The sequence below is a fragment of the Camelus dromedarius genome, chromosome 12, assembly GCF_036321535.1.
Source record: "Camelus dromedarius isolate mCamDro1 chromosome 12, mCamDro1.pat, whole genome shotgun sequence".
In the NCBI taxonomy this organism is placed as follows: Eukaryota; Metazoa; Chordata; class Mammalia; order Artiodactyla; family Camelidae; genus Camelus; species Camelus dromedarius.
Window position 1 is genome coordinate 60303428 of NC_087447.1, and position 16400 is coordinate 60319827.

A 16400-nucleotide genomic window follows, 5' to 3' on the forward strand; every position below is an offset into this window, starting at 1 on the left:
AGGTCCTAATTGTGCAATTTGGTGGGGTAGATCTAATGGTGGCAATTACACTCTTTATTTATCACAGGGATCCTGGGATCCCCAGGACCATCAGGAGCTGCTCGGGAAAAGACGGTTGGTTTCAAATGGCCAATCAGAAATTGTGGGTTGTGATGAGGGCTCAGATTTTGGATGAAATAGTTTAAGAGATAAGAAGATTGAGTTTGTGGATGCACTTTATTATCTAAAGCTATTAAAAAAAAAAAGCAGTAGCGTATTAAGAACCTTTTGTAGTAAATAAAGCAGGCATTACCACTTTCATTTTATAATTGTGAAAGGTTAAAATCAGAGAGGTTGGGTGCTTTCCCCAAAGTCACACAGAACATGGCAGCACCAGAATTAATGTGAGCTAATCTGTGGTCCAGTGCTTTCCACCTTCCTAGGATGACTCTTCTAATCCAGAGTTGACCAGTTGTTTATCTGACTTTATCATAGACTCGTTTTCCAAAGCCTTTCTTTTTTCTAAGAGTTCTATATGTTAATTTTTCATTATAATGAATTTAATTTATTTAAATAATTTTGACACTTTTAGGAGAACTTTTTGACAATAAGAGACTATATGTTTCTTGATAAAACACTTAGAGATTGATCATATGAACCTTCATTTTGGTTTGTTTCAGTATCCTCCTGGACGTTGGCCTTGAAAACACACACACACCTGCTGGATAATATTACCTGTGTCAGTGATTCCCAGCCCATAAGCCACAGAGCCCTTTGAGAAACTACTTAATGTATGGAGTCCTGAATGTTCAAAAATAACCTGTGTTATGTGTAGACTGAGCAATTTCTGTAACTTAAACGTATATGCTTGGTATTTTACAAATGCATGCGCACACTGCTATGAAAAAGAAAACACACATTTACATAAGAGAATTGTTAAACCAACAGTTTGTGTTATTTATATTCAATAAATACTAAAAAAAAATGTACTTTCTCCTAGAAGATCTACACAATTTACTGACATTAAAACAAATTTCTTTTCGTTTACAAAGGCTATGAGGACCAGTTTTGAGGGTGGCTTTAGTACATAATGGAGGGCATCTGTCACAAAAGGCCACCTTAAAACTAGAGCAGGAATGGCTAGGATTCCTCTAGACTCTAGAAGCCCATCAACATATGGCTAAGTACCCGAAGCTGACCTCCACTCTACATCTAACAGAGATACACATAAAGTGCCAGGCACTGGACCGGGTACTCAGGGTATAAAAGCACATTTTTACCCTCAAAGGACTCTTAGTCTGAAAAGATCAGAAGAAAAACTAATAGCTTATTCCAGTGCATTGTGATGAGGGCAGTGACAAAGGTGGACCCAGGGTGCAATAAGAGAAGAGAGGAAAGTCCCCCAGCCCATCGCTGAAGGAGGCGTGTGGGTTTGCAAAGGTTTCCTTGGCATCTGAGCTGAATCTTACAGATTCTGGAAGTGAATAAAAAAGGGAAGCCTTCTTAGGAGGGAAAGAGCATGTGCTAAGCTCAGAACCCCAAGGAAGCATGACATCTCAGTATGATGGCAAAAGTTCCATATCTTGGAGAAAAAGGGTTTAATTGGAGGAAAAGGGCAAGTGAGGATGCTGGGTAGAGAAGAAGGGGCCAATTTATAATAATGATATTTAATTGCATCTAATAAAACAGCTACTTCCTAGCTGTTTACACTGAAAAGACCCAGGTGCAATGAGAACCCCGTAGCGATGAACACAGCCAGCACCCAGCTTGCGGTTTTTAATAATAACAGTTTTCACATTTATTGAGTTAACAGGTGTCAGACCTTGTATTGAGTGTTTAACATGTATTATGTCATTTAAAACTCAAAAGAGCTCTGTGTGGTGTGGCTGAGTACAACAAGGCTACGGTAAGTGAAATTCTTGAACATGTCCCAAGTATATGCTTATTCTTTTCTGCCTTTTGTCTTCCCATGGAGTCTAAGAACTAAGAGTTCATAAACTTTAGATGAAAATTTAGAGTCTGACTCCAGAGCATCAAATCCAGGGGCAGTTGAGACCTGTGACTTGTACAACTTTGCAGCCCTCAGGTATTTAGTACAGGGTCTCGGGCATGCCAGATGCACAATACTTACTGAATAAATGGATGAGTTTAAACTTAAACTGTAGAGGGTTAGTAGGTACAATGTATTCCCTTTAACTCTACGTGTGCATACACCTAAACACAATCATAATAATCATTGTCCAGCATAATGTAGCTTGGCTAATGTCCACTAATCAGCTGAATATTGAGCAAAGATGTGTCAGTTTTTACTGACACCAAATACATAAAACTCTAGGCATCTTCATGATAGTTAAATATATATATAGGTTCTGTTTAGAGATTGTTAGGGCACCAAATCATTATTCTGAAAATTGATGAATAAAGGATAAGAACTGGACATTTCCCCCACTTTTCTCATACAGAGTAACCAACTGGTGGATGAGGAAAAGTTATTATTTACAAAAGAATCACAGTTAATAAATGCAGATAGAATGGTAGAATGACAAAATTCACTCTTCTTGTAATCTTTAATCAAAATGATGGATGTAGGAAACAACTATCAGTAAATGGTAAAGCCATGGGGTAAAAGTTTGTTGGAGAACTACGTAATAGACAAAATGGTCTGACATCATCTCAACCACTGATCAAATTTAAAAACTAGTAGTGCAAAAACCAGACAAAATGTTCCCCTGATGTCTTTGAATGAGTAGTATGCAGAAACACCTGTGAAGTATTTCTTAACAGAAATGAAATCAAAATTGAACTTGAAACTAATCAAGTCTCTAGATCCAATTCCCTAACTATAGAAAATATGAGATTACTATTGAAAAATCTGTGAAATTATAAAAAAATAGGACAAAGAAACATGTCAAATGATGCCACAAGGATAAAATTAGTCAACCCTGAAAATCAGGGAATTTTAGAGGACAAAATTTGCTTTCTTCTTTAACTAAATTACACTTTAAAAAAAAAAAGAGAAATATTTATTTTTAAAAAAAAAAAACACTTAAATATATCAACCAAAAGCAATATATAGGCACTGTTTGGATCTTGGGGGGAAAAAAAACACTTTTAAGATTATTAAAGTAAATTGAACATAGACTTGAAACCAGATGATATTAAGGAAGTACTGTTATTTTTAAAATGCTAGCTATTCAAACTGAGTTCATTATGTTACACTCACTAAATGGTAGCTACTGTTACAATCAAGAGAAGTGGGGCTGAAAAAGCTGGAGAAGAAGGTTCCAACTCTCAACAAATAAAGGAGCAGTGGGAGGATACAGCTCAGTGGCAGAGTACATGCTTAGCATGCATGAAGTCCTGGGTTCAATTCCCAGTACCTCCATTAAAATAAAATTTAAAAAAAAATTGTTTTAAACTTTTACTACCTCCCCCCAAAATAAAAATTTTTAAATAAATAAGTAAATAATTTAAAATAAACAAATAAATAAAGGAGCAAAGACAAGTGAACAGATTAAGGGAAAAGAGCAAGGTTGGCTAGACCAAAAGCAATGAATAGGTGATTGATCAGTGCAAACAGTGGAAATAGAGGACAATTGTTTGTGGCTAGACCATGACATAAACTCTCAAAATCAACATGTCTAAAATTGAACCCATTTTCAATTCCCACAAACACTGTAGCCTCTATTGTTCCTTATTTTAGTGATTGGCACAAACCAGAAACCTAGATATCAACCCCAATTGTCTTTCTCTTCACCTCTCCCTCCTCATGAATGCATCAATTATACAGCTCTTAAATCCATTCACTTCTGTTTATCTCAGGGATCATCACTCTAGTCCAGGCCACATAATTTATTGCCTGAGTTACTCCAATAATATCCTAAGTATTATTTCTACATTTACTCTTGCTCCCATCTCCACATCTGTTCTCATCTCAGCAGCTTGAATGAAATGTTTTAAAATGTGTATACGATTACTTCAAAACTCTGCTTCAAATGCTTCAAAGACTGCAATCCCATCTACACACACACCTCTATGTACTACATCTCCACAGCTTCGGGGGTGACGGCCACCTTGACACCTCAGGATCCTTGCACACGCCACGGTGCTTCCACCGTGGAACCTCTGCATGTTGCATTCCCTCCACCTGGCATGCTCACAATCCCACTGTTCTCTTCACCAAGCAGACTTCTACTAATCTTTCAGCTGTCACTTGAAAGATAACTTCTGCCAGGCAGCATTCCTTGACTACACTTCGTAAGCCTAAATAGGTCCGTCTGTCATCTTTCCTAATAGGTTTTTAAATTTTCTTCTATATCAGCTTAAGAAGTAGATTTGCCTACTTGCTAAAACTGGAAACCCTTACGTCAGTACTTTCAACATTTTCACACTCATTCATAGACATACACAGAGCTGCAAAGAATTTTGAGTCCCTCAGTGAACATGTCTACAAAGTGATGCTCTGCCTTCTCACTTCAGCTCTCATAGTGTAAACAAATGTCCTTCCCATGGTCTACTTAGTGCCATTTGGGTGCTCTTGGTTGGTGATTCTGTGGTCCAAAATTGCCTCTAAGTATGGTGCTTATGTGCCGTCTAGTGTTTCTAAGCGCAAGGAAGGTGCCTTAAAGAAAACACACGTTGGGCAAGCATTGACAGGAATCATAAGCTGTTGGCCATGAGTTCAATGCTAACAAATCAACAATATATAGTAAATTTAATTAAGCAAAAAAGTTATTTTAAATATGCAGTTATAAACATTATTACAGTTACTAAAATTAAAATATTATTTTAATAGGCAATATGAGTAATGAGGGTAGAAACCTCTCTGTTGTCCTTACCAGGGCATCCCCATCTCTTGGCATATGCCTGATAACTGATGCTCAGTAAATACTTGCAGGATACTTACAGAGGCCCTGATCCTGGTTGATCATGTATTACATTAGCTCAGGTGGTAACGCATACAATGATCTTCCAAGGTAGGACAGAATACTTGCAAATTCTGTAAACTAGAGACACCTAGAGAATGGATATCTAGAATTTAAGGACGAACCGATCTAAATGGGGTTTGACATTTAGGAAGTTTGTATTAACAAAAAGACTCTAATACAAATGGGACAGAACAAATCGTGTCTTATATTTGAGAGTAATAAAGAGGTCTGTCAATTTAAGAAATTTAACGTTGTGAAGGAAATTAAGAGGACAAAGTACATTTTAGGCATTCCTCTAAGCATGCTCTGAAGATTATGAATAACAGACCTGGGAGAGCAGACACAGTAGCCCAGTGGTGTGATGGAGACTTTCTAGGTTATTAACTGGGAAGTATGACGGGGGGAAAACATTAAACAAAATTCTTAATTAAATTGAACATGAGAAGTTAAATTTCCTCTGCAAGTAGACAGAACAGAATTACAGAAGACCACATGTGGTTGTCAGTAATACAGAACCAAGACTCCTCAGGGACAAGAAGCCCCCTGTTAATCTCTCTGTGGCTCTGAAAGAAAGAAGAAAAAAGATTAACCCTCCTTGTGGAGATCATGTGATGACTCCCTGATCCCAGCCAGAGGCATTTCCATGGAAACTTCTCTTCTCTTCCTCTGCACCCACACACTGCTCCTTCCACCTAAAAAGGCTGCTTTGAGTGTCAAGGAGGTTGAATGGAGGAGCCTTGATTTTTTTTTTTTAAACAAAGGGACAAATTCCAACAGATAGGAAGAGAGTAGAAAGGCTGACATTCCAGCATCACATATAGCATGACCTTCCCTAGATCCCAGCAGCAGAGAGTCCAGACACTGCTGCTTCCCTCACAGCTTTCACTTTCCCTCACTTGTTCTTCAAATTCAGGGGACTGCCAGTTTTAAGTACAGAGCAGCAGGATAAGGAAGGATGTCTCACAGATGCAACGTTGACTTGACTACCCTCATCCTCTAACTCCTCTGCTCACCTTAGTTCAAGCCACTTAGTGGTTAAGCCCCTGCATGGATTGGTCCCAGGTTTAATTCCCTAGAGTGTGGGGGTGTATCTAAAGCTAGTGCTCCAGCTCAGCAGATGAAACAGCTCTCACCTCTGCGGTTTCCCCTACCTGAAGTAGTGTCTCCATGCTCATTTCTCTTTCCAACTTATGCGCATGCTTTAAGGTTTGACTCAAGGGGCACTCCTTTAATAAAATTTGCATACCATTGCCCAAAACTATGCAATCCTTTCCAGCATCCTCAGTTCACAAAGATGCCCCTCCAGTAAGAATCTGATGCTCTTATTACCTCTACTACTCATTTGAAAACTAGCATTGTGGTAAAAGTATATTTTTATCATGCATTTCAAATTATCTAGCTCACTACAGACACAGAAAAAAAATCCTAAAAAATGTAGGTTATCAATTATTATTTGTTGAATAAAAATATTAATCCTTATTCACTCACTCACTAAATTGAGAACTCCTTTGCAAGATCATATTGAAAACAAAATTTCAAATGAATTCCTGGTTTCCAGAAATTATGGGTGAAACAAGATGGCTACAGCATTCAAAAAAAAAGTACAAACTACTAAATATAAAATAAATAAGCTACAAAGATATATTATACAGCACAGGGAATGTAGCCAATATTTTATAATAAATTCAAATGGAGTATAATTTATAAAAATACTGGATTAATATATTATACACCTGAAACTAATATAATACTAAAAATCAACTATACTTCAATTTAAAAAAAAAGTTTCCTTTCAAATATTAACTAATAAAAGTTCCCCAAATAAAGCAGACCACCCAGCTTAGTAACAGTCAGAAAATGAGTTATCAGACAGCTGGCAAGCTGCTAGCATCAAGATAATCAGGGAAGAGCATCAGAAAGGTTTTTTTTTTTTTTTCCTTCTGATACTTTGTACTTGATGAATAAGCTGTAGATATAAGAAATAATCTCTAAGCTCTGAAAAGTATCTCTCCCTGCAAAGCTGAATTCTACAGACGCTGTGACCTATTTATGGTCTCTGGGAAACAACCTACCTTGTGCCCAAAATCTCTAATACTTCTTGACTTTTCTTAATAAAAGAAGCTCTATTCCTGGCACAACATCTCATTTTCAAATTCAAATTGTCAGTAATTTTATAGTCAATTAACTGGGTTTATTTAGATCAAGTACTATTAATATTATTATCATTATTATTACTCTTATTACCATAAGAATTAAACTGTTAATGGTGAATAGTGTTTCTCACTTTATCATAGGCCTATCCTACTGGTGGGTTTCATGCCAACTCCAGAGAAAAGTTAGTCATGTGGTTTTCAGAAGATGAAAGCTTAAGATAAAGACTGAGAGTGTTTGATGCTGGAGCGGGGAGTGGTATTATATAGGTCTTAGCCAAAACATGTGATAGTCACTGAAGGGGTAGCTGAAAAGCGAAGTGTGTGGCTCAATTAATCAGCTCCAGCAGACCTCGTGAGAACCAGAGGAAGCATGCTCCTGGCTGCTTTGTACTGCCTGCTGTGGAGTTTCCAGACCTCCGCTGGCCATTTCCCTCGAGCCTGTGCCTCCTCCAAGAACTTGATGGAGAAGGAATGCTGCCCGCCGTGGGAGGGTGACGGGAGTCCCTGTGGCCAGCTCTCAGGCAGGGGTTCCTGTCAGGACATCAATCTGTCCAAGGCACCACCTGGACCTCAGTTCCCCTTCACAGGGGTGGATGACCGGGAATCTTGGCCCTCTGTCTTTTATAACAGGACCTGCCAGTGCTTTGACAACTTCATGGGATTCAACTGTGGAAATTGCAAGTTTGGCTTCCGGGGACCCAACTGCAGAGAGAGGCGACTTTTGGTGAGAAGAAACATCTTTGATTTGAGTGTCCCAGAGAAGAACAAATTTCTTGCCTACCTCACTTTAGCCAAACATACCACCAGCCCAGACTACGTCATCCCCACGGGCACCTATGGCCAAATGAATAATGGATCAACACCCATGTTCAATGACATCAACGTTTATGACCTCTTTGTATGGATGCATTATTATGTGTCAAGGGACACGCTGCTTGGGGGGTCTGAAATCTGGAAAGACATTGATTTTGCTCATGAAGCACCAGGCTTCCTGCCTTGGCATAGACTCTTCTTGTTGCTGTGGGAACAAGAAATCCAGAAGCTGACAGGGGATGAGAACTTCACTATTCCATACTGGGACTGGCGAGATGCAGACAACTGTGAAATTTGTACAGATGAGTACATGGGAGGGCGCGACCCAGCAAACCCTAATCTACTCAGCCCAGCATCCTTCTTCTCCTCTTGGCAGGTAAGGTGGGCGGGACATACTATCTCCAGCATGAAAGAACCTTAGCAATCACCTCTTCTGGCAGGTCTTCATAAACCTCCTTTCTCTTCTCTCCATCTCCTGCCAAGTATAGAAAATGTCCCCTGTCAAGAGCTCAACAAGCCTTCCATTTTTCCTTTATTGCACACTTCACAACTATAGTTACATAGGCATGTGTGTGGTTATTTGTCTACCCTCCTTCACTAAGTCCCTAAACTTTAGTGAATAAAAAGTACCTGGTTTATCACTGTACCTCTCGGCACACAGGATGGTGCCTGGCAAATGGTAAGAGCTGATTAAGTACTTGTTGAATGAATGAATGAATGAATGAATATTTAGATGATTCAATAAATAGATGATTTAGGTCAATGTTTCTGAAATTTTCTTTGCAATAAAATTTATGCAGTGTACCAATTAAAAACACAAATTCCTGGCCCTATCCCAGAGTCATTGTTCAGAATTTTCAAAAGAGGGTCCTGGGAAGACATTATTTACTAAATGTCTCTGGTGATTATTATCATCAGGGAAGTCTGGGGAATATTACTTAGATTAAATCTTCCTTTAAAATTGTAAGAAAAATACCACATGACATCGCTTATCTGTGGAATCTGAAAAAAGAGACACAAATGAACTTATTTACAAAACAGACATAGAGAGCAAACTTATGGTTGCCAGGGGGTGAAGTGTGTGGAAAGGGATAAACTGGGGGGTTGAAATTTGCAGACACTGACTATTATATATAAAATAGTTAAACAGCAACAACAACAAATATGAGGACTCTGGGGTTCAAACAGGTAAATAATTAAAATAGCTAATATTCATTTGAGCAATTAGCAGGTGTGTAGCCCTGTTGTGTTTTTGTACATTAACACATTTAGCACTCTTATTAACCTTTCCCCATCTTAAAGATTTAAAAAAAAAAAAAAAAAGGAAAAAACAACCTGCGGTATAAAGGTATCAGGTAACGTGTGCAAAATCACAGAGCTAGTATGTAGCAGAGGCAAGATTTGTTCTCAGATGGCCTGGCTGCATGACAACCCTATACTATTTCCAGGGACATGACTGCTATGATGTCTTTAGCCAAAGGATCTGTTCCATTCTGTCTCACTTTTTCATCAGGCTGCAGAAGAAATGAGCATTTTTCCTAAATATGTGCAAACTTTAGACATACAAGATAAGGGATTATTATTTTGAAATTTAATTTCTAATTTTCCTATTCTGATTTTTTCACACTGGATTTGGGGCAAAAGATAACCAAAGACATACACTTTTAATTGTCATTTTAAAACCCTAAGGTGGAAGAAATGCTTTTCTGCCTGTATTCCAAACATTTCTAATGCATCACTGCTATCTAGCAGTGCTTTATGGACCTAAGCTCAATATTTAAGTGAGATGGGAGGAATGTGGCATTTTCGCCTGGCACTCTGCAGTTTTGAAATGTGAGTGGCTTCCAGCCCACGCTTCCACTAAGTTCACACACCATCCAAATGGGCCCTATAGAAGTTCACTGAAAAATAGCCACTGTAATATCTAGTGTCACTAATGTCAGCTATTTACCAAGAGTAAAGACTATATTTGTGCAGGAAAGGCTGGAAAAAAATGTGCTTGAAAAAAAGATCATTTCCATAAGACTTCAGACTTCCTACCTTAATTGAGAAAGTACAAAACTTTAAGTTTGTAATTTTTTTTAAATGGAGGTACTTGGAATTGAACCCAGGACCTCGTGCATGCTAAGCATGAACTCTACCACTGAGCTATATCCACCCCCATGTCTGTACTTTTTTTCTAATCATGTATTGATTGTTGAATGAATTTTTTTTCTTTATGATTGTGTTCAATTTTATTTCTAACTAAAAATTTGGGGGGTCTAGTAGGTAAACACTGGATTGAAATTGTTGCATTAGGTTCAAAACTGTTCCATGATTAAACTGTTATGTAGTAACTGGCATTAAAGATAAAACTAAGAAACAGAGTGGACAAAGACCACTGAAGAAAAATGAGCAAATAAGAGTTTAAAAAAGGAAGGTGAAATGAATCAGCATCTGTGCACACCTACCGGGAGCGGAGTGAGTGGACTCACTGTGCCAGGTGCCAGTCAAGCCCAGCTCTTACTGGCTCTTTCCACTCCTTTACACAGCCTCTCTGGTGACAGTCCTTTAATAATGAAGATTAGTTGTTTATATTGATTTAATTCAGCAGTTCCCAGTATCTAAATCAGTTAGGGAACTTAAAAATATTACATGTATTCTACCTAACTACCCTCTGCCAGAAAATCATATTCAGGGGTCCACTGTGAAGTCCAGGAATCTCTATTTTTGGAATCTTCTAGCGTGGCTCTAGTGCACGGCCAGCACTGGGAATCACTGATTTAATTAGCATGGAAATTGACTTGGTATCTCCTTCACTTTACAAACTCAGGTTCTATAGTAAACGCGCCACTAGTTTAAATGCTTTTGCCTGAATTGAACACTCCAATCAAGAACTAGACTATTTTGTGTGCGCTGATGAGATCGAATAGCTTCCAGACTTGGTGAATGCATTCATACCTTCCAAATTAATTAGACTCATTAGCCCCTTTGATACAAAGTCTCCCCTCCTTGATTTCAGATATCTTTTACTTGACACAAAAAAATAGAGGTTTTAGAACTCTATAGCATTCATTAACTCTGAGCCAAGAGACCCTTAGTTGTGTACAGTGTAGTGCCCACATTTTGTGAAAGAGGATGCTCCTACAAGGTAGGATGATTTGTCCAAGGTCACACAGCTGAGGACTAAAACCCAGTGCCTCCGACTCCAATGCTATCTCAGGTCAACCAGGTTGTTCCCTACTCATAAGGAGGCCTTTACACTCAGAAGGGATCAAATAAGCCACTAATTGATGGATGTAAATTCTGACTCGTAGTCACTTTAATTCTCTTAAAATTCACTTGCACAGACAACGGGGGTAGATATTCTGATGTGGTCCTTTCCATTCACGTTGCAATGAAAATATTCCATTGACATTTATTGGTCTACATCTCTTACTCAGGTAGAATTGACCCTCATCATTTTGCACAATCATTACCCTTTGTACAGATTTATAAGATAGCACTTCTAACTCTCCAATATACACAATTGTTTTCAAACCTGTCTTTGTCTACCAGACTGCCAGCTGCTCCAACGTAGAAACCGTTTCTACTTTATCTTTATATCCACAGAGCCCAGGAACCTATTATATACATGGAATGGGCTTTATCAGTGCATGCTGAATTGAACAAAATTGAAAATCATAGACATGTTAGCTCCAGTGCTAACATACAAAAAAATGAGACTCTGCATGGCTAGGTAGAAAATTAGATCATACTTTATAGCACTGGATCCTCGAGACCAAAGACACAATGATGCCAAAATAAGCAGCAACTTACCCAAAGTCTCGAATAAAACATTTTTGTGTATTCTCTCTACGCTTGTGTGTGTATATGTTTGTGTGTGTGTGTGTCCGTGCAAAAAAGAGAGCAAACAATATAGAAGATCAAGCAAGTTACAACCCGAGTGTCATTTAAGTGAGATTAATATTACCTATTGGTAAGTTTTTTAATTAAACAAAATAATGTATTAAAAGTTACATGCTTAATTAATGTCCGTTTTCTTAGAAAGCACATATTCAGAATTCACATCCTTTTTTGTTTATTTGTTCATTTATTTGTTGGTTTGTATACTGCCAAGAGTTCTTAATAGAAGCATGTTTGTCATCATTTAAAACAGCCCATTATTTTTGGAGGTGGGGGGTGCTTCATAACATTAAAGCACAAATACCTATGCTCAACACGGTTAGATCCAGTGCTGTGCAAGCAGCAGATAAGCTAGCCATAAAAGAAAAGGTGTATCAAGGGAAGCTGTCATGACAGATCAAAATAAAGAGGAAAAAACATTTCCTAGATGATAGACATGAGTGCAGTGTGGTCAGGGAATTCACTCATCAGGTGAAAAGCACATCACATGGAGGCAAACTGTGGGAAGAAAAAAAAGTTACATTTCAGCAGAGAGTCATGGGTTTTAGGTAACCACGGCAACAGCTCAGTGAAATAACAGCTTCTCTTTTTTCTTCATGAAAAAGATTCTGTGGAATGTCATATGGTTTACATTTTTTCCCCAGATGAAGCTTCTAATACTATAATAGTACCTTTGCTCCTGAAGCTTTTAATAACTGGTCATATGTTGCATTTCTTTAAATTTAGGAGAACAACTATCTATGTTCACCTTCTCCATGAACACTTGTTTCTTCTTTCTGTCTCTTTTTTTTTTTTTTTTTTCACTTGACTTGGGACACTTGATTTCCACACCCCCACATCGTGCTTTATAGATCACCTGTGTTGAAACAGAAAAAGAACAAACTTCTCATTAGAAAACTTCTGCCACTTACTGGATTCTACCTCTGTCACTTAACCAGATGATAATGGATATGCTATTTAAAATCTAAAAACCTTTGCTTTTTTCCTTAACAGAAATTGTCCAGTTATCATATGTATGCATTTTCTGTATCCATGAAAATACTAAATGGAATGGAAAGCAGAATAGTGCAGTGGAAAGGGTACAGTCTTTTGAGTCATGAAAACATGAGTTACAGTGGACTTTTGTAACTTACTTATAAGATCACCAGTTACTTAAATATTCCAAGACCCTTTTTCTTTAAAATTAGGGTAATAGATCTTAAAGCAGTATTGTGAAGGGATTCAATGGAATCTGTTAATACAACATGACTAATTTAGTATCTGACGTATTCTTTGAGTTCGCTGTATGGAAGCTATTATCATAATAGATCTTGATATACTGATGTTAGTTATTATAATAATGACGATTAACCCAGTGCTACAGAGCCAGAGTTAACAATTTGGTGGCTTGCCCAATAGTCTCATATTCAATAATAATACAATAGCTGTCACTATTAAACATCCATACTTGGCACTATACACTAAGTGCTTTACATAGGCAAAATTATTCGATCCTTCACAAAAAGTTGTTATAGTCCCCATTTACAGACGAAAAACCTTGATCCTCTGAGAGCTTAAGTAATTTGCCCAAGGTCACGTAGCTAATAAAGAGTCAGTACTGGAAACCACGTCTGACTGCCGTCTCCGTGATCATAACCACAGTGCTAACCATTTCTCCTACCCTGCCTCCCCTCCTGTATCAAATATAAAGACAACGATTTGAGATTAAGTGTTCCATATTACTTCTGGAAGTGGGGTAGACTTCCTCCTTGTTGCTAATACGTGCAGTCATCTGAACACGTAGTCACTTGGCAGTTCTCATTTCAGCAAAAACAGTTCCATTCAGACCTCTCTAATTTAACCGAGTCTGCTGTAGGAGTCTTTTAGACAGTAGGCTCTTTTGAAAACATCCTGAGATGGTTTATTATTCAAACAGGAATGAAAGTGATTTCGTCTGTGTACCCGCTGTGATGTCTAGTTTATCGACATCATAAAGGAATCCAATATATTACGTTCGATGCAAAAAAGTTCGGTTAGCTTTATTCAGCCATTCCTAAGCCGTGCACAGGCAGTCATAAATGTACTGCATGTAGCTTCGGAATCAGGAGGACTGTGAACTAATGGTCTCCCCCTGACTCGACAAGGCCTATGGAATTTAGTCTACTTTCCTAAGTGGTAGATGCAAGACTCGGACTCCGTTCTGGATTTTAACTTTCATGGCTTATTCTGCAACTCTCAGGAAGCTGCTTCCTCCAACAATTTACTTTAAAACGTTAATCTCCTGGTGATTAGAGATCCAAATACGGTCATCAGGAATGCCCATCTCCCTACCTTTCCCGTCTAACCTGGAGGAGGAGACAGCACTGCTTTAACACAGAGGTGTTTTCGCGCAGATCATCTGCAGCCGGCTGGAGGAGTACAACCGCCGGCAGGTTCTGTGCGACGGCACGTCCGAGGGGCCCTTACTGCGCAATCCCGGGAACCACGACCCAGCGCGGACCCCGCGGCTCCCCTCCTCGGCTGACGTGGAGTTCTGCCTGAGTCTGACCCAGTATGATTCGGGCGCCATGGATAAAGCCGCCAATTTCAGCTTTAGAAACACCCTGGAAGGTAATCTCTTTCTTCATTCATTTAAACTCTTTTTCCTTTTTTTTCTTTCTTTTTTTCTCTTGAATTCATGCTTATAATCTCTTATCCAAAACCCTGGGCCCAGAAGTGTTTGGGAATTCAGAATTTTCTGAGTTGAGTCTGGGCAGGTGGCATATATACATCTACAGCCAATAACCCTAGCGGGGTGTGGGCGGCACGCGTAACGCAAAGCATGGCTAGCTCCGCAGCGGAGCGGATGAGGGTACCCACCACGGCAAAGAACAGAGACGGTAAGCGGCCAAGTGGAGAATAAAGTCGGGATTTTCCACTAAAAACGTATTGGTGCCAAACAAAATAATACATTTTCAGACCTTTTTCTATTTGGGAATTATAGATTTAGGACTGTGGACCTGGCATACTTTTCTACGTTTTAGTGTTTGTCTAGTTTAAAATATTCTGGACTCTAGCCTCTTTGAGACAAGTCCATTATTATTCAGGATAAACTCCGTATGTCAGGTTGAGGCCCCATTTGTTATCCCTCAGAATGTCTGTGCTTCGGCAGACTCCTTTGTCCAAAGACAAAGATCGAGAGCATGTTTTGCTCCCTGGAGAGACACATTTTATCTCAAAACTAGGATGGGGTGGAGCTATGGAATGTCTTGGCATAAAGGCATGCTCAGGTGAATACAGCCACCGGAGGGCAGGACTGGAGAATCAGGAGCGCAGGCAAGCGCTGCACTCTGCTGTCTCAGTAAATGCAGGTGGATTGAATTGCTGGGTTTTTTCCCCTATTTTATCTATTATTCATTCAATCATTCATTCATTCATTCATTTAAATTGAAGTATAGTTGGTTTACAATGTGTTAGTTTCTGGGGTACAGCATAGTGATTCATTTGTACATATATATATTCCTTTTCATATTCTTTTTCATTATAAGCTATCATAAGATACTGAATATAGTTCCCCTATACAGCAGGACCTTGCTGTTTATCTGTTTTATAGCTCAGTGATAGAGCATGTGCCTAGCATGCATGAGGTCCTGGGTTCAATCTCTAGGACCTCCATTAAAAATCAATAAATAAATTAAGTGAATTGTTGGTTGTGATTCAACCTCACAGTTATCGCTGCCCTTTTTTTCTTTTGGGTCTTGTGAGAGTTATGTAAATGTACTTCCCATAGAATGAACTCCCACAGCCAGTGCTGGGATGGAGGAACTGTTGCATTTTTGTCTACTGAAGTCATTTATGTAACCTCAGCTTTCCTCTTAGACTCAAATGCTGAACTAAAGACTTGTGCGATTTGTGGATTACCTGAAAGAGAATCATATTCTCAGATAAAGCAAAGAAAATTTAGTAGACATTGTAAAAGGTAGTCTTCTGATGACGCTAAATAGGTGGTCCCTGTGGAGTATGGACTGTTAGACTCAGTGAAGAATCTTCTCCTGTGTAAATCTCTGACTACCCATGGTGTCCTGTATTTCACAGTTTATAATAGTGCTAATGCAAAATTAGTAATGGTATGTATATTGGGGGATGGGGGTGGGCTGGCGGTTTAGTGAAGTGGTTAAAGGCAATCAACCAGACTGGGATTTGATCTAAACGCTACCATTTCTTAATCTGTTACCTCGGGTAAGCTATTTAACTTCTTTGGGCCTTAATTTCATCCTCTGTGAAACGTAGATAAGAGTAATAACTTACAGGGTTCATGTAAGGATTAAATAATATAATACTTGTAAGGAACATGTAACATTTTTCAGTAAGTGGCAGCTATTACTATGTTAAACTGGAATTAGTTTTTGACAACTCAGTTATCAGTCATTAATTTTTCTGACAATTAGCTTAGGAACTAAGTATAGACTGAGTCCTGAGAAAATAGATCGTGAGGTACTAAGGTTTAGAGAAAAATATAGGAAGTAGGAAGAATAGAAAAGGAAAATTTCTTAAGTTAGACCTAGAGGGAGAACATTTCTGGAGATAAAAGCTACTGCTTTTCAGGGAGAATTCCCAAAAGCAAGGAGACAAGAGCAAAGATAGCTCCTGTTACCCCAAATGGAAGAAGGTGCAGGAACAAAGA

General features: G+C 38.6%; 1 protein-coding gene across 1 annotated transcript in view; it reads left to right on the plus strand.

Moving 5' to 3' along the window:
* The first annotated feature begins 7386 nt into the window (after window positions 1–7386).
* The window catches only part of TYR (tyrosinase), a 66781-nt gene continuing 57767 nt past the window's right edge, over window positions 7387–16400 (plus strand). The window contains 2 exon segments of the mRNA XM_010979466.3: window positions 7387–8249; window positions 14131–14347. Of these exon segments, the coding sequence (XP_010977768.2) occupies window positions 7431–8249; window positions 14131–14347 (1036 nt within the window). The 5' untranslated portion in view covers window positions 7387–7430.